Raw genomic sequence first — 23,671 nt, forward strand, 5'->3', positions numbered from 1 at the left:
AACCAAGGATCCTGCTACACTTCCTACAATGCCCAGGACACCCCCCACGACAAAGCATTTTTCGGCTTAGAAACCCTAGTGTAGGCCGGGCACGGTGGCTCACGCCTGTCATCCTGGCACTCTGGGAGGCCGAGGCAGGAGGATCGCTCGAGGTCAGGAGTTCGAAACCAGCCTGAGCAAGCGCGAGACCCCAGTTCTCTACTATAAATAGAAAGAAATTAATTGGCCAACTAACATATATATATAGAAAAAATTAGCCGAGCATGGTGGCGCATGCCTGTAGTCCCAGCTACTTGGGAGGCCGAGGCAGGAGGATCGCTTGAGCCCAGGAGTTTGAGGTTGCTGTGAGTGAGGCTGACGCCATGGCACTCACTCTAGCTTGGGCAACAAAGCGAGACTCTGTCTCAAAAAATAATAATAATAATTAAAAAGAAAAGAAAAGAAAAGAAACCCTAGTGTAGAGTCTGAAAAATAGTAAGTGCTTAGTAAAAGTCTGCTATGATTACTGTTATTGCTATTATTTATCGTAGTTGGTTTATACAGTTATTCTTCAAGCTAGTCCCTCCTGGAGGGTCATACCGTAATTTCAGCAGTGATACTAGAGATATGCAAAATTCTTTCCAGATTTTCAAGTGCATAGCATGATTTCCCAGACACCAGAAGTTCCATAGAGATCCCTTCTACCGATGTTCACCTTTTATGTTCACCTTTTAAGAATCACCAAGTTCTCCTTTTAAGTCGGTGAGCTCCTTACACTGGCATTGCAACGTGAGAAGTAGAGGAGGAAGAAACGTAGCGCCCATCTCAGCAGTTCAGAGCTAAAAGCATCTGTTTTCAAACTTTTGCAAATAGACTGCCCCAGTGATGACTGGGGCAGGGGGGTATTAATAGAGGTTGCTCAGACATTTTCTTCTGCAAATTAACTAAAGGGTGTACTGAACAGAACAGGAGAAATTAAACTCACACACATACACACACACACACACCCCACCACTGCTACTATCAGAAGCCAAAACAACATACGTTGTATAATCAAACCTTCCTGTGTCTTAATTTGTCTTTGGAAAAATGAGTGGACATTGTAGAAATTGATTTTTTTTTTTAAATGTTGGATACTTATCGCTCTTAAGACTTTGGAATCCTTGAACCCCTCTATAACGACAGCATCCAAAAGAAGTTTCATTTCCTTACTAAGCCGAAAAGGGTTATTACGCTCTGAAAGTCTGTACCATGTTTTCATTTTTTTCTTTAGCTTATTCAAGCAGCGTGAGATTTTTGAATATGTATCAGCCCCTATTGCCAAACCCAAATTGGTTCACAATGCTGTTATTCTTCCTTTGTATTTCTGTTTGGATGCATTGTTCCAGAAATGTGCTCTTGTAGATTTAGGAGCCCGAATTCAGATGGCCAAAGGGCTTTTAGGTGGTGGCGGTTTGCTGTCGTGGATGATGTTTTGGCTATTTCTGTCACTGGCGTGGTCACCCTACCATGTTTCAGCCCATTCTGTCTCGGTGTCATCGACGGGAAATGTTATTCTCGTAGCCCTAATGAGCGTTAAATGGCCATTCTCTGTAGACCGGGTCATCATTTGTGCTCAGAAACTGTCCCGTCACACCCAGGACATAATGACTTTAAAAGTCTAGTCTCCTGCGGGTCACCAAGTCATTCAATCCAATTAATACAATTAAACCCAAACAATAGTAGCTATGTTGATCCCAAATATTTTCTTCTGCCCAGCTAGCTTTGATGTGAATATATGTGCCTCCTCCCTGGAGGCATAGATTCTTCTGGAAGCTATATGATTTCCCAGGCTACCTGCTGAATAGCATCACCTATTTTCTTAAACTCTGAAATGGAGAGAAAATTAATGTTCAGCAGAATCCATTTGGGGTGTGACTCTAGATAGCAAATTCCCATTAGCCTCAGAGAGAATTGAATGCCGCTGCAGGTTAATTGGATGAGAATTTCTTTCTAGTTTAAAACAGCATGATTCTATTCCTTAAGAAGACTTCCTCTTTAGGGATATGGCTTTAATGTCTGTTAAACTTGTTTTCTCAACACCAGAAAAATGATCGGAGGCTGGGCCGTCACAAAAAATTTGGAAATGATTTTTCATAGCGGGAGTGTAATGATATACCATTCTTCCCAAATGTGGCCTTTAATTTCTGACTGTCAACCCCTTAATAAAGACAATAATTCTTGGCCTGCCCATAAGCGAGATTACGAAACCCAGCAATGAGGAAACCATTAAAAAATTAATTTAGAGGAAAGTTAATTGCAGATTTAATATGGTGTTTTGCAACTTGGTCAACAAAATGTTTCAGCATGATTAACGGTATTTTTCAAGGGCTGAAAACATTAAGCCCGAGGAAATGGTTTTTCCTCGTCAGCTTTTATTCTTCATATATTCATCTGAGCTTGTAAATAGACACAAATACTTTAGTGAATTCCAGGGTCAAAAAAACACTAAAAAAAAAAAAATACAAGTTCAAGGACTTTGACTAAAAAAAAAAAAAAAGAAAAAGAAAAAAAAAAAAAAAAACAAACAAACAAAAAAAAAATTCCTCTTATCTCCAGGAATTAGGAGCAAGAACAAGGAAGAGACTAGAGAAAATAATTCTACTTATAAGGGCTTAAAATCTTCAGTACTTTACTCTCCTTGGGTTTTGCTTTCCATCTGCCAAGAAGTTATTCCCGTCTAGGGCTGTGTCTCCTGTTTTCGAGAACCCCAAATCCTCCAGGACGGAAATCATTTATCCTAGCACTGTTGCTAGGTTGTGCTGGAATGTCGCATGCTGATTGACCTCTACCAACCTCTTCAGTCCCCCAAGACTTTTGTTAACTTTGGAGGCTCCGTCCGGACCTGAGCACCCTACAGACAGGCAGTTGAGTTTGCAAGTTTAAGACACTGTGCGTGGGGGGGGGCATCTCATTGGAATTGAGAAAGCGATGTGACCACGGTGCAAGTCATTGGATTAGGAGTGCATTCCCCTCCTCTGTGATCTCGACACCCCCCCAGTCCCTCCCTCCCCAACCCCCACCCCAGGAAAAAAAAAATAAATGAGCCGAAGCTCCCACTCACGTCCTCTGTCTCCCCAGTGCTCCGTGTCCTGCGGCCAAGGCGTGCAGCGGCGGCAGGTGGGCTGCCAGACCGGGACGCACAAAGTCGCCAGGGAGACCCAGTGCAGCCCCCACACCAGACCCGAGTCGGAGCGCGCCTGCCAGGGGCCACCCTGTCCCCTCTACTCCTGGAAGGCAGAGGAATGGCAAGAAGTAAGTGCAGCCACGAGGGGGGCACCTGCCGGGCGTTTCTCGCACCCCCCCCTTTTCTTGCTGTCGTCACATCTGTCCCCCTGGGAAGCCGGAGAAGCCACCAAGCACGGTGACAATGCTGGCTGTCTCCCAAAAGCCGAGGGTGGCAGAGCTCCTTGTTTTTAAGCAGTTGCTACGTCTGTCTGCGTTCCTGAATGTTCTGAGTCTGGCTGTCTCCTGTCTCAAAAAAAAAAAAAAAAAACTTTAACAGGCCTTGGGCCAAACGCACACAGATAACTGTCGCAGAAGGAGGGGGGCGTTGGCAGGAATATTTTAAATATGTGTGTCCAGACTTGGTCACTCTGTGGTAGTTTAAATAGCCACGAGGCAGGCTTTGTGGCTGGGAGAAGAAGGGGCACTCATGTGACACCAGGATTCGACTCGTTAGTGAAGGATTTCCAACGTTTAAAAAAAAAAGAAAAGAAAAAGATAGACTCTAAAGAAACTGCTTAGGAGACTCAGAAAAAAAGCAGACTTGGTTTTTGCCCCACTCCGAGTTAATGTTTGGTAAAAGAAAACACTAAGTATGTCCACGGAGGAAAAAGTCTGGCTGGGAAGGTAAGATGTTGGTAAGAGGTAGCCTTTGTTTCCAGATCAGAAGAGTAAATTGTGGAAAAGGGGAGAAGGAGAATTAGAGAGCGGAACTATGTCCACTGGTGTTGGAATGGAAAAGAAAGTTCTTGCTGTTTAAGGTGCAGAGATACCGTGTTTCCCTGAAAATAAGACACGGTCTTATATTTATTTTTCCTCAAGAAGACACCCTAGGGCTTATTTTCAGGGCATGTGTTATTTTTTTTTTAAGTACGGTACAACCATCTACATTGATTCAAATAGAGTGAAGTCGTCTTCTTCTGGAACATCATCCTCACTCTCCAAACCCCGAATCCCATCCTGAATGTCTTGTGACTCTGTTTCCTTTAGAACAATTGGCCCCGATCTCTCATGTGGAGCCATAGAGCTGTCACAGGGCAGATGAGAAGGGCTGCTCGTGTTCTTTCCCGCTCCGCGACGACATGCATGGGTTGTGCAGATGCGCTGCGTAGCCACGCCCACCACTAGGGCTTATTTTCATAGCCACGCCCATCACTAGGGCTTATTTCCATAGCCACGCCCATCACTAGGGCTTATTTTCATGGCCACGCCCAGCACTAGGGCTTATTTTCGGGGTAGGGCTTCTACTGCGCACATGCTTAGAAATCCTGCTAGGGCTGATTTTATGGGGAGGGCTTATTTTGGGGGAAACACGGTAGTGAGTTAGGGATTTCAGAATGCAGGGAAAGCGTGCAGTTTGGGGAGCAGTCTATCCTGCACCCCGGGCCTGGTGCTGAGAACTTTTGTGTCCACAACCTGACCTAATCTATTTAACCGCTAGACAAAGTGGGTGTGACTATCACCCCATTTTGCAGGGGAGAAAACTGAGGTTCAGAGAGTCGATTTCCTTGGTCCAAGTGTCATGCATATCTAGCTCCTGAAAAGTGGAGGAAGCAGGACCTGGTGCTAAGTTTGCTGTCTCAAACCATCGGGAGACACTAGAGCTGGGTTCTGAGCCCCACGGGGGCCCAGCCACCAAGCCCTGTCCCCCAGCGTCCCTTGCTCCTGGTGGATTATTTCCGTTATTTGCAGACGCTTCTTGTCTTTAGGAAACTCGCCCTCTCCGTCCACTCAGTCTTGTGGCTTGTTTGCCTTCTTTACTTTTCGACTCCCCCCGGGACGGTGGCAGGAGGAGGGCCTAACGCAGTGACAGCTCAAATTAGTTCCACGTGAGCCGCACAAGTGACCCGGGACCCCAGAGAACGTAAGATTCTGCAGATCTGGGCTCACATGCCGGCACTGCCAGCTTTTAGCCAGGTGACTCGGAGCAGGCATCGTTGATTTCTCCGAGCCTCGGTTTTACCATCTGTAGAATGGGGGCGAAATAACTACGCAGAGTTGCTCGGAGAAAATTGGAGATGGTCGCGTTATCCATCATCACTTAGGGTTTTCGGATGGGCCGTGTCAGATGCAGGAGGAAGAGGAGGGCCTTTTCTCTCCCCCCTTCCATGTGTGTGCCCTCTTGTTTCTCTTTGTAATTCTCGTTTCAAACCCAACCAAGGCTTGCTTTCTCCCTCTCCGTGTGGAACTGTTCCAAGGAGCCAAAGTAGGAGAGCATTCGGGAATGAGTCTAAGCTGAGCACACTTTAGCCAGCTTTTGAAGATGCTAGAGCCACTAGCACTCTGGGAGGCCGAGGCGGGCGGATTGCTCAAGGTCAGGAGCTCGAAACCAGCCTGAGCAAGAGCGAGATCCCGTCTCTACTAAACAAAATAGAAAGAAATTAATTGGCCAACTAAAAATATATAGAAAAACTTAGCTGGGCATGGTGGCGCATGCCTGTAGTCCCAGCTACTCGGGAGGCTGAGGCGGGAGGATCGCTTGAGGCCAGGAGTTGGAGGTTGCTGTGAGCTAGGGTGACACCACACTGTAGCCTGGGCAACAGAGTGAGACTCTGTCTCAAAAAATAATAAAATAAAATAAAATAAAATAAAATAAAATAAAATAAAGAGCTTTGAGGTCAGGACTGCTTTTTGGCAAGAGCAGGGAGGCAGGTGTTTTTATTTAAAGCCACAGTAGATGACTTGATTTGCTGTTGCAAATTAATTTCTCGTCACATGAGAAGGTAACAGAGCTCGTGAGACCCTGTGTTATCAAGTTCCCTATTTGGTTCTGTGACTTGTCTGGCCATCCACGAACTCACGATGGTAATTTGGCACTAGAAATGACAAATTCTTTCATCCATGGAGAAAATCAGCCACCTTAGAAGGTAGAACAAGCGGATATCCAGTGGAGAGAATTGTACCAAAAGACATATTTGGAAGTATAAAGCAAAGATTGATTACAATCTTTAAGAAAAGACAGTTTCTACCCATTGCATTAAATGATCCCTTTTTAGACTCACCCAGTGGCCAACTTACCTGGCTGAATAAAAATACTACCTTAAGAGTTTATTATAGGTCTTCCTCACTCTCAAATGTAGAAAGTTCTTTCCCGCCTGTTAATTTCAGAACACTTAAAGGCACGGGTAGCTTGCAGGACAACCGCAGGCAAGCTACCCAATTTAGCCCGGCAAAGTGATTATTTTCTTTCTGAATTACAGTGTGAGATGGAATTCAAGGAGGCTGGTGGTGTTACTTACACACTTGCTAGAGGTCTTTTTTTCTAAAAGCTGTAATGAAATTTGAGAAAACCGGGCGGGCTGAGCACATTGGCCCATGCCTGTAATTGTAGCACTCTGGGAGGCCAGGGTGGGAGGATCGCTTGAGGTCAGGAGTTTGAGACCAGCCTGAGCAAGAGTAAGACCCCCCATCTCTACAAAAAAATAGAAAAATGAGCCGGGCATGGTGGCGCATGTCTGTAGTCCCAGCTACTTGGGAGGCTGAGGCAGGAGGATCGCTTGAGCCCAAGAGTTTGAGGTTGCTGTGAGTGAGGCTGACGCCACGGCACTGTACCTGGGACAATAGAGTGAGACTTTGTCTCCAACAAAAAAAAAAGAGAGAGAGAGAGAGAGAGAAACAGAGAGATAAATTAAAATGAGGAAATTAAAATGAGGCTAGTTGAACTTTCTGTTTTTCAGAGCATAAATCATAGGGACTTTCAGAAAGTGATATTACCAAAAGCTGCTAAAACCGGATAGCATTTGTTTTCTGGTTACCCAGCCCCCAATGCCCTGGTTAGGATTTAAAGATTCCAGGAGAAAACCGTTGCCATGTGATTTTTCCAAAGCTGCTGTTGACTAATTCCAAAGCACTGGGCAAGTCACTTATTGACTTAGTTTAATTTTTAATTTCTCCCAAAGTTATGTTCAAGGTAAATTTTTCCCAGCTCCCCTTTTCACCGTTGGCAAAATCGTTTTTATGGTAGTTAACCATTCATCGTCAGCGAGAGAAAGATTCAACAGGCGTGAAGCCTTTCGGAATCCTTGCATTTCTGCTCTGAACTGTTACTTATTAACATAGATTACAGCCCTGCGGATTAGTGGAAACCAGAGAGGATGCTGGAATGTTTAGTCCAGGTTTAGTTTCCCCATAATTACGATCTTCTCTGAATTGCCTAAATCCTGATTTTCTAAGGAATTTATTTGGCATGGGTCGTTTGATTATTTCTTCTGCATGTATCTGTGCAGGTATTCAAATTCCTACGTGGATGTTCATAGCAGCACTATTCACAATCGCCAAAAGGCAATCACAGGCTAACTTTTGTTTTCAACATTCAGTGGCCCTCTAACTCATTTGTTTTTGGTGAAAACATTATCACAGCTCAATAGCTCCCGGCATGCTCCGGGAGAACAGAAAACCCCCAAAACCTCTGAGCTCGATCTGCACTAGGGAACCAGACCCAGCCAGCAACCTGCCTTGGCTCGGAGTGATCCTGTTCCCCTATGACTCACCTCCCAGGGCTGAGTCCAAGTCCTGTTTGTGCTCAAGTTCAAGTCCTATTTGTGCTCAAAAAAAAAAAAAAAAAAAAAAAAAGGATGAGGGGCTACGTTCTACATATAATTGACATTTGTCCCCAAGCTTCAGGGTTGGTGGGTCAAGTTTGCAAGGGCTCAAGGGATACCAGTATATCCCCAAAGACGTGGTTCTTGTCCTGCCTTCTACAGCAATGACACTCCGAGGTATGGACCCCAAAAGAATGGAGGACAGGTGTTCAGGGGTGTGCATGAATATTCATAGCAGTTGTTTCTGCAAACAGCCAAAAGGCAAACAACCCAAATGTCCTCATTGAGTGGATACACAAAATATGGCATGTCCATGCAGTGGAATATTATCCCAGCCTTACAAAGCAATGAGGCACTGATACAGGCCCCCCATGGAAGGGCCTGGAAACGTTGAGTGAGTGAGCGAGAGAAGCCAGCTGGTAAAAGCCACGCACTGGGCCATTCTATATGTATGAAGCGCCCGGAGCAGGCCAGTCCGCACGGAGAGAAAGCAGATCGTTGGTTGCTAGAAGCCGAGGAGGGAAGGGAAGAGCAGGAGTGGCTGCTTAATGGGTACAGGGTTTCCTTTTAGGGTGATGAAAACCTTCTGGAACCAGGTAGGAGTGATGTTCGTACGACATTGCAAATGTACTAAACGCCTGCTAAATCTCACGGCCTCGCTGTCTGCTGTCTGTCTTGGCTACTGAAATATAAGCTCCTCTCCGAGAACAGGAGGTGCGGTATTTGTGTCCACTCGTGTTCACCAGGGCCTGGAGTTTCACAGGTGACCTGGTGACCATCCGCTGCAGAAAAGCTCTGCTTGAACACCTCAATCGGGTTATTTTCGAGAAAGGAAACTTATTTGTTATCCTCTTCTGGAACAGAAAATTTGGGCAAGGGGCTGGAATCTGGGAAGATTTTTTTTTTTAGTTCCATGTTGTCATATGATGAGATTGGCCACCTGGGCAGGTAATGATGTCCCCAACACTATATATATATATATATATATATATATATATATATATATATATATATAATATATAGTGAGAGAGAGAGAGAGAGAGAGAGAGAGACAGAGTCTCACTCTGGTGCCCGGGCTAGAGTGAGTGCCGTGGTGTCAGCCTCACAGCAACCTCCAACTCCTGGCCTCAAGCGATCCTCCGGCCTCAGCCTCCCGAGTAGCTGGGACTACAGGCATGCGCCACCACGCCCGGCTAATTTTTTCTATATATATTAGTTGGCCAGTTAGTTTCTTTCTATTTTTAGTAGAGACAGGGTCTCGCTCTTGCTCAGGCTGGTCTCGAACTCCTGGCCTCTAGCGATCCTCCCGCCTCGGCCTCCCAGAGCGCTAGGATTAGAGGCTACACTAGAGGTATTTAGACATCAGATTCGTGACCATCTGGCTGTAAGTTTGAAAGCGAGTCAGTATTCGAGTAGGTGTTTGAAGGAAACAAGCTCCAAGGTCTGAGATTCGCTCATTCGCCCTTTCGTTCCCTCATTCAGTGTCCAATGCCAGGAGGGTGTCGTTAGGCAACTGGGGTGAAATAAGTTTGTTTGTTTTTTTTTTAATGCAGACAGAGTCTTCCTTTGTGGCCCAGGCTAGAGTGAGTGCTGTGGCGTCAGCCTCGCTCACAGCAACCTCCAACTCCTGGGCTCAAGCGATCCTCCTGCCTCAGCCTCCCGAGTAGCTGGGACTCCAGGCATGCACCACCACGCCCGGCTTAAATTTTTTTTCTATATGTTTTTCATTGTCCAATTAATTTCTTTCTATCTTTAGTAGAGACGGGGTCTCACTCTTGCTCAGGCTGGCCTCGAACTCCTGACCTCCAGCCATCCTCCCGCCTCGGCCTCCCAGAGTGCTAGGATGACAGGCGTGAGCCACCGAGCCCAGCCTGAAATAAGTTCTTGACAATCCTGCCCTCGGGGATCTCGCCGTCTTAAAGCCCGCGTAGACGGGGAAGCAGGCGATTGCGGTACCGACTCACGCGTCGCTCTCCCGTGGTTCTGTCCCCGCCAGTGCTCCAAGACCTGCGGCGAGGGCTCCCGGCTGCGCCAGGTGGCGTGCGTGGACCAGGACGAGGGTGAGGTGCACGGCTCCCACTGCGACCCGGCCACGCGGCCCCCCGAGCGCGAGCGCTGTGGCTCCCAACCCTGCGAGTTCGTCTGGATCACAGGAGAATGGTCGGAGGTACAACCGGGGAGTGGGTCACTGCATGTCGGCTCAGCCGTGGCCTCAGAGCCACGGGGGGGGGGGGATGGGGGAGGGACACAGGGACCCGCCCGCCACTGCTGCCCCTGCAGACCGGCCTCAGCCTCCCTGGGCCAGAGTCCCCCACGTGCAAACTGTAGAGAGACGAGCGAGACGGTTCCCAAGCTCCCTGCAGTTCTGCATCCCGGGACTCCCCTCCATGTCCCCTTGATGTTAAGGACGGCGATATTGATGCCACAGGGGCTACAAACTCACAGGACACCTTTAGGTGCCGAAAGAAGGTTAAGCATAAGAGAAATATCGTCTTCCCAGGGAGACGATAGGGAGAGGTGGGGACTGCGGCAAACCAGCACGTGCTCGGAAACGGGCGGGCTCTGTTCCGCCCCGGCTGAGGCCGTGCAGAAATCAGGGTCCGGTGTTAACCAAACCTCATTTTTCAAACGAGCCCGAAAGTCTGGACTTTTATATAAGTGGGATCTCCTAATTCCAGCATGGGGGCCTCGACATTTTTCGTTTAAAACGTTGTACAGAGCAAACCACTTTCAGGAGCCAGATGTGGGTTTGCCCGTTTAGCAGCTTCTGTTCCAGAGGAACAGAATAGCATCCTGCACTACCCAGAGAATCTCAAGTGTCTGCTTTTTCTCTTATCTTCGCGGACACAATGGCTACGTAGATACAGGCGCTTTTATTATTAATAAACAAATAGTAATTCCCAATTTTGGGGAATTCTCAATTTTTTTTTTTTTTTTAAGAGATAGGGTCTTGCTCTGTCGCCCAGGCAGGACTACAATGGCATGATCATAACTCACTGCGGCCTCAAACACCTGGGCTCAAGCGATCCTCCTGCCTCAGCCTCCCAAGTAGCTGGGACTATAGGTGCACACTACCGTGCCTGGCTAATTTTTCTTATTATTTTTTTTTTATTTATTTATTTATTTATTGTAGAGATGGGGGTCTCACTGTGTTGCCCAGGCTGGTCCTAAACTCCTGGCCTCCAGCTGTCCTCCCATCTTGGTCTCCCAGAATGCTGGGATTACAGGCGTGAGCCACCACACACGGCCAATAGCATGATTACGTTATTTTTAAAATGCATAATATTTTCAAATACTGAAAGACTTGTCACATCAAAAACAAGTTGCCATTTGGTCGAAAGAACTTGGGGATTTGAAAGGGAAGCATCTGGCTCACAGCGTATGTGCTAAAGACTTTTAGGTAACGTGCTTGGTACCACTAGCATCTCTTCCAAGTCTGCCAGGGCAATTTTTTTCTTTTTTTTTCTTTTTTTTTTTTTGGAGACAGAGTCTCACTCCTCTGCTTGGGATACAGTGCCGTGGCATCAGCCTCGCTCAAAGCAACCTCCAACTCCCGGGCTCAAGTGATCCTCCTGCCTCAGCCTCCCGAGTAGCTGGGACTACAGGCATGCGCCACCATCCCCGGCTAATTTTTTTTCTATATATTTTTAGTTGTCCAGCTAATTTTTTCTATTTTTAGTAGAGACGGGGTCTCGCTCTTGCTCAGGCTGGTCTGGAACTCCTGAGCTCAAACGATCCTCCCGCCTCGGCCTCCCAGAGTGCTGGGATGACAGGCGTGACCCAACACACCCGGCCATTTGCACATTTTAACCCTTTGCACTCCGATGTCGAGTGTGGATAATGTCGAGTGGATCATGAGAAAAAAGCAAGCGAGTGCACAGGGTTAATGAGGTGGACGTTTGCATTTAGATGACCCGTGTGTTGGGTGTTGGATTGTTCCAAGACTGAAGCTGGTCCTAAAGTCTTTTCTATGTCCTCCCATCCTTCACTCTACTTTAGTGATTTTTTTTATCCTCTGTGGGGAGATCTGGCAATGTCTGGAGACGTCTGATTGTCACAACTGGGGGTGGGGGCTGCCCCTGGTGTGGCATGCATGGGTGCATGCCAGGGGTGATGCTGAACACCCTGCAGGGAACAGGGGCAGCCCTGCCGCACACAATCATCCGGCTGGAATGTCCAAGGGACCCAGGTTGAGAGACCCCACTCTCCTCCCCCCCTGCCTGTCCCCGAATGTCACTCCAGATGAGTGTTCACAGCGGTTGACAATGTTGGGTTGAGGCATGGGCTCCAACCCATCCGGATCCCAAGGCAGGGCAGGGCTGGGAAGCGTGCCTGGGGCTGGCTCCTCTCTTTTCGTCTTTTTGTCCCTTTGGTCCTCACTGGGCCAGGGTCCCTAACTTCCGGTTCCCGGGGCTGCCACCTGAGGACACCCCCATCTGTCACTTTTGGGGGGCAGTCTTCCTGTCTACCCTCCCTCTGTCCCGCCTCAAGTCTTTGTCCCTGCTACCGTGCACACCCCTCCGCCTCCTAGAAGCTTCCTCTTCTTGGCTTCTGGCTCGGTCCTCTAGAGTTTCTACTCCTTTCACCTGGCCAAGACTGACATCCTCATTTTAGCTCATCTCTTTGCGGTGCATTTATTATGCAAAAAGAGTTTCGGTCTCTTTCTCAGACTTGAATCTTGTTAATAACTATAGCTTTAATAGAACCTTAATGCCCAAAAGATGAGACAGAAAGAAGATTAAGAAGAAAAAAAAAAAAGCCCTCCACATTTCTGCAAAATCTCAGGCGTATCATGCATTGAAAAATCTGCAAATGTATAGGCCAGGCGTCCTCAAACTACGGCCCGTGGGCCACATGTGGGTGTTTTTGCCCGTTTGTTTTTTTTGCTTCAAAATAAGATATGTGCAGTGTGCATAGGAATTTGTTTATCGTTTTTTTTAAACTATAGTCCGGCCCTCTGACGGTCTGGGGGACAGTGAACTGGCCCCCTGTTTCAAAAGTTTGAGGGGCCCTGGTATAGGCAAAGGCTAGCAACTCAGACCTACCATGTCTCCCCCAAAATGAGACAGGGTCTTATATTTATTTTTCCTCAAGAAGACACCCTAGGGCTTATTTTCAGAGGATGTGTTATTTTTTTTAAGTACGGCACAACCATCTACATTGATTCAAATAGAGTTAAGTTGTCTTCTTCTGGAACATCATCATCACTCTCCAAACCCTGAATTCCATCCTGAATGTCTTGCGACTCTATTTCCTTTAGAACCACTGGCCCAGATCTCTCCTGTGGCGCACTAGAGCTGTCACGGGGCAGATGAGAAGGGCTGCTCGTGTTCTTTCCCGCTCCACGACAACATGCATGGGTTGTGCAGATGCGCTGCGTAGCCATGCCCATCACTAGGGCTTATTTTCATAGCCACGCCCATCACTAGGGCTTATTTTCATAGCCACGCCCATCACTAGGGCTTATTTTCATAGCCACGCCCATCACTAGGGCTTATTTTCATAGCCACGCCCATCACTAGGCCTTATTTTCATAGCCACACCCACCACTAGGGCTTATTTTCATAGCCACGCCCATCACTAGGCCTTATTTTCATAGCCACGCCCAGCACTAGGGCTTATTTTCATAGCCACGCCCATCACTAGGCCTTATTTTCATAGCCACGCCCATCACTAGGCCTTATTTTCATAGCCACGCCCACCACCAGGGCTGATTTTCATAGCCACGCCCATCACCAGGGCTGATTTTCATAGCCACGCCCAGCACCAGGGCTGATTTTCATAGCCACGCCCACCACCAGGGCTTATTTCCATAGCCACGCCCATCACTAGGGCTGATTTTCATAGCCACGCCCAGCACTAGGGCTTATTTTCAGGGTAGGGCTTCTATTGCGCACATGCTTAGACATCCTGCCAGGGCTCATTTTATGGGGAGGGCTTATTTTTGGGGAAACTCGGTAGGACTTGGCACAGACACAAGGACCACAGGGAAGAGAGCCTCCAAGGGGAGACCTGTGCAGAGGAAATGGCACAAGAATTCCCTCTAGAGAAGCACGGCATGCCTTCTTCCTGGGCCCTTGTTAGCTGGAGAGTTCTTTGTGTCCTTCCTGCTCTCTGCTCCACCTGAACTTGAGGAGGCCTTGGCCAGGCCAGCGAGGAGGAGCTCCGTCACCTCTACTGGCGCATGCGTTTCCCTAGTGCATTGCAAAGAGCGCATTCTTATGGTTCCATTTTGCATTGCTGTTATTTTCCAATCAGAAACGTAATAGGTGCTTACGAGGGACCAAGTGCACACACCACGGCGTGTAGGGTCTAGCAGGGTCCTCAAACTGCGGCCCGAGGGCCACATGCAGCCCGCCCAGGACATTTATCCGGCCCGCCTGGTGTCTTTGCCGCCGCTGCCTGTCCTGCTTAGCAGCCGACTCGTCCCGGGCCCGCAGTGCGCACTCTCCAACGGTCTGAGGGACAGTGAGCTGGCCCCTCCTGTTTACAAAGTTTGGGGACCCCTGGTCTATATAGTAAGAGCTTCCTTCCCCAGGGAGGAGCTTCTTACACTTCAAAACTCTAGGCCGGGCGCGGTGGCTCAAGCCTGTCATCCCAGCACTCTGGGAGGCCGAGGCGGGAGGATCGCTCGAGGTCAGGAGTTCGAAACCAGCCTGAGCAAGAGCGAGACCCTGTCTCTACTATAAATAGAAAGAAATTAATTGGCCAACTAAAAATATATATAGAAAAAAAATTAGCCGGGCATGGTGGCACACGCCTGTAGTCCCAGCTACTGGGGAGGCTGAGGCAGGAGGATCGCTTGAGCCCAAGAGTTGGAGGCTGCTGTGAGCGAGGCTGACGCCACGGCACTCACTCTAGCCCGGGCAACAGAGTGAGACTCTGTCTCAAAAAGAAACAAAACATAAACAAAACAAAACTCTGCCCTGAAATGGGTTGAAGAAACCAGAGACGGTCGACATTCCTGCGATGCTGGTATCAGCCGGCTAGGAACGTCTGTTCTTTCCGGCTCCTTTTCAGGGATCTAGAGTTCTCTGCCTGAAGCCTGGCCATATTTGGAGCTCAGTTTGCAGGGAATGCTCATCTCCCATAAATGGGCGGCGGGCTGCTTTGGCTCCTGGGTCGCAGAGGTTGGGAGTTTCCTTGCTTGACTTCTCAAACGTGTGGCCTTGTTTAAATGTGTATGAGGACGGAGGTCACACATGCACGCAAGAGCTGGCCTTGGCACTCTGCGGTCCCACCGTTTGCCGGGCAGTGCATGCTTGCCGCACACTCGCTCTCCTGGCCCGGCCTCAACTGGGCCTTGGGGCGTTGGGACAGCAGCGGCCAAAGAAGGAAGAAATGCACACGGAGCATTTCCCGTCTCCCGCCAGCTGGAAGGGGAGGCCCCCGGACGCTCCAGATACCTCCGGCTGGACTCAGCCTCTCCTGTCCCTCTGGGATTTCTTCCAGGAGAGCCTTTTTCCCTGGACAAGTTCCAGGAAAAAAGGGAAAGAGGAAAAACATGTGGCTCAGAGCAGCAGGGAACGTTAGGGCCGAGCAGGCAGTGTGGCACTTTTTTTTTTTTTTTAATTTTTAAAGATTTCTTAAAGACAAGGTCTCACTCTGTCACCCAGGCTGGGATGCAGTGGATCTCAATAGCTCCCTGCAGCCTTGAACTCCTGGGCCCAAGCGATCCTCCTGCCTCAGCCTCCCGAGTAGCTGGGACTACAGACACGCGCCACTACGCCCCGATAATTTCTCTTTTTCTTTTTGTAGAGACGGGGTCTCGCTGCATTGCCCAGGCCAGCCTTAAACTCCTGGCCTCAAGCAGTCCTCCCACCTCAGCCTCCCAAAGTACTAGGGTTACAGACGCGAGCCATTGTGCCCAGTCGACACTGTGGCTTTTAACTGCCCTTGATAATTAACGAAACCTGGGGTTTCTCGCCCCAGAAAAAGCATAGCACCCCACATGTGGCATTCAGTTTCCAGGGGTCCATCCGGCCCTCCCCTAAGAAGCTTAGGTCTGGAGGTGACTGATGATCCTCTACCCTCTTTTTTTTTTTTTTTTTTTTTTTTTTGAGACAGAGTCTCACTCTGTTGTCCCGTCTAGAGTGAGTGCCGTGGCATCAGCCTCGCTCACAGCAACCTCAAACTCCTGGGCTCAAGCGATCCTCCAGCCTCAGCCTCCCGAGTAGCTGGGACTACAGGCATGCGCCACCATGCCCGGCTAATTTTTTATATATATATCAGTTGGCCAATTAATTTCTTTCTATTTATAGTAGAGACGGGGTCTCGCTCTTGCTCAGGCTGGTTTTGAACTCCTGACCTTGAGCAATCCGCCCGCCTCGGCCTCCCAAGAGCTAGGATTACAGGCGTGAGCCACAGCGCCCGGCCGTACCCTCTTTTTTGTAGCACCTTTAACAAAGGATTTGATGATGTTGCCTTAAAAAAAATCTCATCACAACTTAATAAGCTGTAACTCAGTTTTGTTTTCTAAACAGTATATGATATAAAACGCTTAGCACGGAAGGTTGGACGAATTATAAGACCTTCTAGATAACTGATTAGATGTCCTGTCACAGAAGGGACACTAGGAAGATATTTATTCCTTCTCCATTTCTGCATTGGTTAAGTATTTTTATCTATTATTTATTTATTTATTTTGGTTAAGTATTTTTAAATGCTGGCCGGGCGCGGTGGCTCACGCCTGTTCATCCTGGCACTCTGGGAGGCCGAGGCGGGAGGATCGCTCAAGATCAGGAGTTCAAAACCGGCCTGAGCAAGAGCGAGACCCCGTCTCTACTAAAAATAGAAAGAAATTAATCAGCCAACTAAGAAAATATATATGGAAAAAATTAGCTAGGCGTGGTGGCGCATGCCTGTAGTCCCAGCTACTTGGGAGGCCGAGGCAGGAGGATCGCTTGAGCCCAGGAGTCTGAGGTTGCTGTGAGCGAGGCTGACGCCACGGCACTCACTCTAGCCTGGGCAACAGAGTGACACTATGTGTCAACAACAACAACAAAAATAAAAGTAAAAAAAATACAGGCATGGTGGCGCATGCCTGTCGTCCCAGCTACTCCGGAGGCTGAGGCAGGAGGATCAATTGAGCCCAGGAGTTTGGAGGTTGCTGTGAGCGAGGCCGACGCCACGGCACTCACTCTAGCCTGGGCAACAGAGTGAGACTTTGCCTCTAAAAAAATAATAATAATGCTGCATAATTTTGGCAAAAGAGTTACAGTGACCGGTGACTTCGCTAGCAGGAGCGTGAGGACGGGAGGAAGGCCGGGGAAAGGGGAGAGGAGGGGGTCAGTGGAGAGTGGGCGGGGAAGGCCGTGTCACCCAGTGGGGGAGGTCGCCAGCCCCGGGGTCCCTGAAAACGCGGACCCTTGTGGGGACTGCCGGTCCCTTTCCCCTGTCCCCGGTCTGGAGTCTGTGCGGGATTTGGGAAAGGGCGACTGGCCGGCCAGTGCGGTTGGGCTGCAGGTGCAAATGGAACGGAGGAGGCTCGCCCCATCTCTGCCCTGCAGAGGTGGAGAAGGGGCTCGGGGCGCCCCCCGGCAGGGGAAGTGCCAGCTCAGGAGGTGCCCCGTCTTGTCGGGGTCACCTGTCCCCTGCGTGCCCGGGGCCTGCTTCTTGGGGTCAACAAATAAGCTGATGAAGGAAGGGGGAGCTCTCTGCAGCATCGTGGCGGGGTCCCTGCCCCAAGGGGCTGCTGGACCTGTCCTCCCGCCCTGTCCCTGTCCCCGCAGTGCTCGGTGACCTGCGGGGAGGGCTACAAGCAAAGGCTGGTGTCCTGCAGCGAGATCTACACCGGGAAGGAGAACTACGAGTACGGCCACCAGACGGCCACCAACTGCCCCGGCTCGCAGCCCCCCAGCGTCCAGCGCTGCTACCTGAGGGGCTGTCCCGTCTCGGCCACCTGGAGGGTCGGCAACTGGGGCAGCGTAAGTAGGCGGCTTCGCAGGCTCAGATCCGAAAGCCCTTGGGTCTCGGACCGCGCATCCTGCCCCATCTGCCCTCCTGAGTGACCCCGCCTGCGTCCGGAGGGACCCCGGGCAGGAACAGAGGGGACCTTTTTCTGCCTGGCACTGTGGCCTGGAGCTCAGGGCCCCGGCTCTGAGGCCAGGCAGCCCGGACCCGAATCCTGGTTCTGCCACTGCCCCGGGGGGAATGCCCCGTGGGCAGGTTGCATGGCTTTTGGGCCTCAGTCTTCCTCATCTGCAAAATGGGCCGTGGAAAAGGTGGGACGAGTTTATATGTAGATGATGGAGCAGCCCTCATGCAAAAATCTGACAGCCAGAGCGCCCCAAAATCTAAAACTTTTTTGAGGGCGCCAACAGGATGCCCAGATGAAATGCTCCTCGGACCATTTCGGATTTTGCATTTTTCAGATGAGGGGCGCTCGGCCACGTACGACGCAAACGTTGCGGAACTTGAAAAAAATCTGAAACTCGAAAACCCCTTCTGGTCCCAAGCATTTCAGCCTCAGGGTACCCAATCTGTGTGTGAAAAGCACTTGCATTATAATGGTGAATTTTAGGTTATACGTATTTTACCACAATTTTTTTGAAAGCACTTAGACTCTGGCACTTTGCAAGAGTTATAGAAGGGCTAGTTGTTTTTGCCTATGTTGTTCAGAAGTCTAGATGTTCCAGTGGGTTCTTCTATAGGAGGGATACTTCGTCGCATTATGGGTACCACAGGCAGAGTATTTTAAGTCGGGACTGCCAAGGAAAACTGTCACAGGTCCCCGGCGGTGGCCTACAAGGCCCTCAGTCTTGAAAATCGATCGGGCAAAAGTATATGCCAAATGGAAAGTGGTTAGGGTTCGAATCCTGGTTCTACCATGACCTTGACTTTGAGCCCCAGTCTCCCACCAGCAAAGTGGGATAAAGGTGGTCCCATCCCATGGGGTTATTGTGAGGCTTAAATGAAAAAAAAAAAATCTGCGTGTGCATGAAATGACATATAATTCCATACATGTGTATAAATGCTTTATACATATATACATATATGTATTTTTGTGTGTAGGTATGTAGAGGTAAATATGAGTGTATAGAGCTCAGCGCAGGCACTGGGCATAGTATGTGCTCCATAAATACCAGCTTTTTGGTGTCAGCAGCTCGGGATCTGAAGTGACATTGGGGCTCCGAGCTGTACCCCCCACCCCGCCCCCCGCCCGGGTGGCAGGGCCGCATGCTGACTCTAGTTTGCCTTACAGTGCTCGGTGTCTTGTGGCGTTGGGGTGATGCAGAGGTCTGTCCAGTGTTTGACCAACGAGGACCAGCCCAGCCACTTATGCCCCGAGGATTTGAAGCCAGAAGAACGAAAAACCTGCCATAACGTTTACAACTGTAAGTCGGCCGGGCGGGCACTCGATGAGCAGGGTTCCTGTGTTCATTTGTCTGGTCTCCCTTTTTATTTTTATTTTATTTTATTTTATTATTTTATTTTATTTTTGAGACAGAGTCTTGTTCTGTTGCCCAGACTAGAGTGCCGTGGCGTCAGCCTCGCTCACAGCAACCTCCAACTCCTGGGCTCAAGCGATCCTCCTGCCTCAGCCTCCCGAGTAGCTGGGAATACAGGCATGTGCCACCATGCCCAGCTAATTTTTTTTTTTTTGAGACAGAGTCTCGCTTTGTTGCCCAGGCTAGAGTGAGTGCCGTGACGTCAGACTCGCTCACAGCAACCTCCAACTCCTGGGCTCAAGCGATCCTCCTGCCTCAGCCTCCCGAGTAGCTGGCACTACAGGCATGTGCCACCATGCCTGGCTAATTTTTTCTCTATGTATTTTTAGTTGTCCAGCTAATTTCTTTCTATTTTCAGTAGGGACAGGGTCTCACTCTTGCTCAGGCTGCTCTCGAACTCCTGACCTCCAGCGATCCTCCTGCCTCGGCCTCCCAGAGTGCTAGGATGCCAGGCGTGAGCCACCGCGCCCGGCCTAGAAATACAGAATTTGTTTAAAAGCAATCACTCCCTTTACTAAAAAAAAAAAATTCAGTGTGAACAACGCGATTCATTCCGGGGGTAGTTGTTTGCACGTGTCATTTTGGGGATTTGTGTTTTCCAGGCGAGTTACCCCAGAACTGCAAGGAGGTCAAGAGGCTCAAAAGTACCAGCGAAGACGGTGAATATTTCCTGGTCGTCAGAGGAAAGCTCCTAAAGGTGAACGTTGGGCATTATTTCCAGAATGTTCTTCGAGTGCGTGATGGTGGCCTGGTCCGGGCCGCTCATCGCGGGTTGCTACTTCTGGTCTTTCAGATCTTCTGCGCGGGGATGCACTCCGACCGCCCCAAAGAGTACGTGACCCTGGTTCACGGCGACTCGGAGAATTTCTCCGAGGTGTACGGGCACAGGTAGGAGGGGAAGCCAGGCTCGGGAGAGCCCAGATGCCCGGGGGTCCCCGGAAGCGCCCTCCCGTTCTTAGCAGAATTGCTCTCTCTCTCTCTGCAAATCAGGTTGCACAACCCCACAGAGTGTCCCTACAACGGGAGCCGGCGGGAAGACTGCCAGTGTCGCAAGGACTACACCGCAGCTGGGTTTTCCAGCTTCCAGAAAATCAGAATAGACCTGAGCAGCATGCAGATCATAAGTGAGTTCCGGGCACGTGTGTCCCTTCTCTTCTCCACGCAGCCGGGCAAGCACGGCCCGCGCGGCGGCTGGTGGCAGGGTGCTGGGGACATGAGGCGGAATGAGACCAGGAGCTTGCAGGGCAGTACTGACAGTCCCCCCAGGCAGAGCCTTGTCTCTGTGTCCCCAGTGCCTAGCGAGGGGCAGATGTCCCATCAGATCTGTGATGCATGCACGCATGAGTGAATGAATGCATGAATGAATGAAGTGGATGAACGCGCATTAAATCGGCACCGCTGCAGCGTGGACAGTCAGGGCCAGCACCCCAGAAAATGCAACATCAGAGTGGATGCGAGCGAGGCACCTGTTGACCGGGGGGCACGAGGAAAGCAGGGGTGGCGGGAGGAGCCGTGACAAAGCCCGAGAGCTGAGAGATTCTCGGGGCGACATCCGCCCACGCCCGGCTCTCACCAGCCCGGCGCCCGCGCTCACACCGGCTCAAAACTCGTTTCATCCGATTGCTGATCCGCAGAGGGAAAACGGAGCGCCAGCCTGCGTAGGGGCTGGTTCCCCATTCCGGCCGGCGCCGCGTCTCTGTTGGGGACGTGAATCCCAGGAGTGGTTCATAAGGACAGCTAAGATATGTATCTAGCCATGTTCCCCTGAATAGAGGAAAAAGAGAAATAACGAATAATTGATTTTTCCTCATTAACATTATGCACAAAATGCCGCATTGCTTTCCTCTCGAACTTGCTTTGAACCAAGATATTGTTAATCTCCTTCAGCCAGACGCCTTAGGGCTAAAGGCAGAGGGTCCGAAGCTTCTCCACTTAGAACCGCACCCCAGCCGGGCGAGGAGGCTCGCCCCTGTCATCCCGTCACTCTGGGAGGCCGAGGCGGGAGGATCGCTCAAGGTCAGGAGTTCGAAACCAGCCTGAGCAAGAGCGAGACCCCGTCTCTACTATAAATAGAAAGAAATTAGCTGGAAATATATGGAAAATATATGGAAAAATTTATGGAAAAAATTAGCCAGGCATGGTGGCGCATGCCTGTGGTCCCAGCTACTCGGGAGGGAGGCTGAGGCAGGAGGATCGTTTGAGGCCAGGAGTTGGAGGTTGCTGCAAGCGAGGCTGACGCCACGGCACTCACTCTAGCCTGGGCAACAAAGTGAGACTCTGTCTCAAAAAAAAAAAAAAAAAAAACCACACCCAGCCGAAACCCAGGGGTTCTGCATGCAGAAGCAGACAGGAACCCCTATTCTTGCAAAGGGGAGCAGGGAAATGTCCCTCTCACCAAGGTGTGGTCCCCTGCAGAGAGACCTGGGCCTCGCCCATCCCCCAAAGTTAAGCAGCAAAATGCAAACCTGCTGGTCCCAGCGACAGTCAGCTTTTACAGGATCCTCATCTTAACTCTTCCTTAGGCGTCCGCAGAGCCGATCTTGGGATCTACAATAGGGGTTGAAGACACGAGCTCTCGGGGTCAGAGTTGTTTTTATTGGCTTTTAAAATAAAATAAAATAAATGACACGCTAGCCCCGAACTTGAGAAACTTAGCATTCATAATTTGTGGGTTCTAATGGCTCCCCATTTGGGCCATCACTGGGCCCGGGCCCCGGGCACGAGGACAGAGGAAACCTTCTGTGTCGTTGGAGGTGCCTTCCTGGCTCACGTCCCTCTGGCCTCGAGCCTGCTGCGCGGGGGGACGGGGGGCTCTCAAGCAGCCAGCGTCGCCGGCGCACGTATTTGTTTATGGAGGGACCCACTGCAAAGCCATTGGAGCCCCCTCTGGCTTGCCTGCTGCAAGAAGCCAGGCGGCGGCGCCCACAGAACCCAAAACGAAGTTCTCGGAACCACAGACTTAACGAGGAAAAGCAGGACCACATCTGGCTTCCAACTCCTTTTTTTTTTTTTTGAGACAGAGTCTCGCTTTGTTGTCCAGGCTAGAGTGAGTGCCGTGGCGTCAGCCTCGCTCACAGCAACCTCAAACTCCTGGCCTCAAGCGATCCTCCTGCCTCAGCCTCCCGAGCAGCTGGGACTACAGGCATGCGCCACCATGCCCGGCTAATTTTTTCTATATATATTTTAGTTGGCCTATTAATTTCTTTCTATTTTTAGTAGAGACGGGGTCTCGCTCTTGCTCAGGCTGGTCTCGAACTCCTGACCTCGAGTAATCCTCCCGCCTTAGCCTCCCAGAGTGCTAGGATGACAGGCTTGAGCCACCGCGCCTGGCCTAAGAGCGTATCTGCATCCGTTTGCTCACTAATACATGCAATTGTCACTCTCTCTCTCCCGTTCCCTCTTGTTTCTCCCCTTCCCTTCTGTCTCCGTGTTAATGTCCTGTCCCCTCCCTGCAACCCTTCCCCCCCTGCAACCTGTCCCCCCCCTGCAACCCGTCCCCCCTCCCCTCCCTGCAACCCGTCCCCCCCACCCTCCCCTCCCTGCAACCCGTCCCCCACTCCCCTCCCTGCAACCCGTTCTCCTCCCGACAGCCACCGACTTGCACTTTGCAAGGACCAGCGAGGGCCACCCGGTCCCTTTTGCCACTGCCGGAGACTGCTACAGCGCCGCCAAGTGTCCCCAGGTATGTCCTTGGAGCCGCCCCCCTTTCCCCTGCCTCAGTGGCGTCCGTTCCCGAGAATGCATTTACAACAGCTGCCCCGGAGAGCACACGTGGCCCCAGGTGTGGAGGGCCCCACAAATGCCCGCGGAGTCTGGCCCAGGGGTCCCAGCCCTAGAGGTGGCTCCCAAAGGAAGCGGTCGCGGCTACGGGTCGCGCCTGCCAGCTGCACGCGGCAGAACACGTCATCGCAGAGACCACTTGGGTGTCGGGTGGCGAGGGCTTGGCCAGACCAGTCACGACGGCTCGTGAAATGACTGTCGTGCAGCCCCTGGAGCGTGGGCAGGTGCTTAATGGCCCACTTGCCAAGGAAAAGGGGAAACCTCCCCGCTGTCCGGCACCTGCCCATTCCCGTGGTGTAAATATTCTCCCCACGATCGATGTCGAGCCGTCCACGTTATGTCACTAAACGGAGCGACGGGAAGACAGGCATGTCGTTGGTTCTCTGAAGCCAGCCCGAGTGAGTTTCCACACACCCCCGTGGGCCACTAAAAACTCGGAATGTCGCACAGTGCACAGAAACGCTCATGGGATCAGGTAGGAGAAGCAAGACGCAAAGCAGTAAATGCAATGGGATCCCATCTATGTATTTTGAAAATGCACAAATAGAGAAAAATAGATGCACAAATAGAGAAAAATAGATGCACAAACAGAGAAATCGATGCACAAATAGAGAAAAAAATCCGGAAGTACTTTTTCAGAGCAGTATTGGCACATTT

The 23,671-nt window shown here is 50.3% G+C and overlaps 1 protein-coding gene across 1 annotated transcript in view; it reads left to right on the plus strand.

Annotated features, from left to right (window-relative positions):
- The window catches only part of ADAMTS9 (ADAM metallopeptidase with thrombospondin type 1 motif 9), a 186,137-nt gene that overhangs the window by 145,723 nt on the left and 16,743 nt on the right, over window positions 1–23,671 (plus strand). The window contains exons 30-37 of the mRNA XM_075998801.1: window positions 3,100–3,273; window positions 9,781–9,951; window positions 17,516–17,710; window positions 18,988–19,120; window positions 19,837–19,931; window positions 20,028–20,122; window positions 20,225–20,358; window positions 22,825–22,916. Of these exons, the coding sequence (XP_075854916.1) occupies window positions 3,100–3,273; window positions 9,781–9,951; window positions 17,516–17,710; window positions 18,988–19,120; window positions 19,837–19,931; window positions 20,028–20,122; window positions 20,225–20,358; window positions 22,825–22,916 (1,089 nt within the window). The remainder of the gene's footprint in view (window positions 1–3,099; window positions 3,274–9,780; window positions 9,952–17,515; window positions 17,711–18,987; window positions 19,121–19,836; window positions 19,932–20,027; window positions 20,123–20,224; window positions 20,359–22,824; window positions 22,917–23,671) is intronic.

The sequence above is a fragment of the Microcebus murinus genome, chromosome 30 (genome assembly GCF_040939455.1).
Source record: "Microcebus murinus isolate Inina chromosome 30, M.murinus_Inina_mat1.0, whole genome shotgun sequence".
Taxonomy (NCBI): domain Eukaryota; kingdom Metazoa; phylum Chordata; class Mammalia; order Primates; family Cheirogaleidae; genus Microcebus; species Microcebus murinus.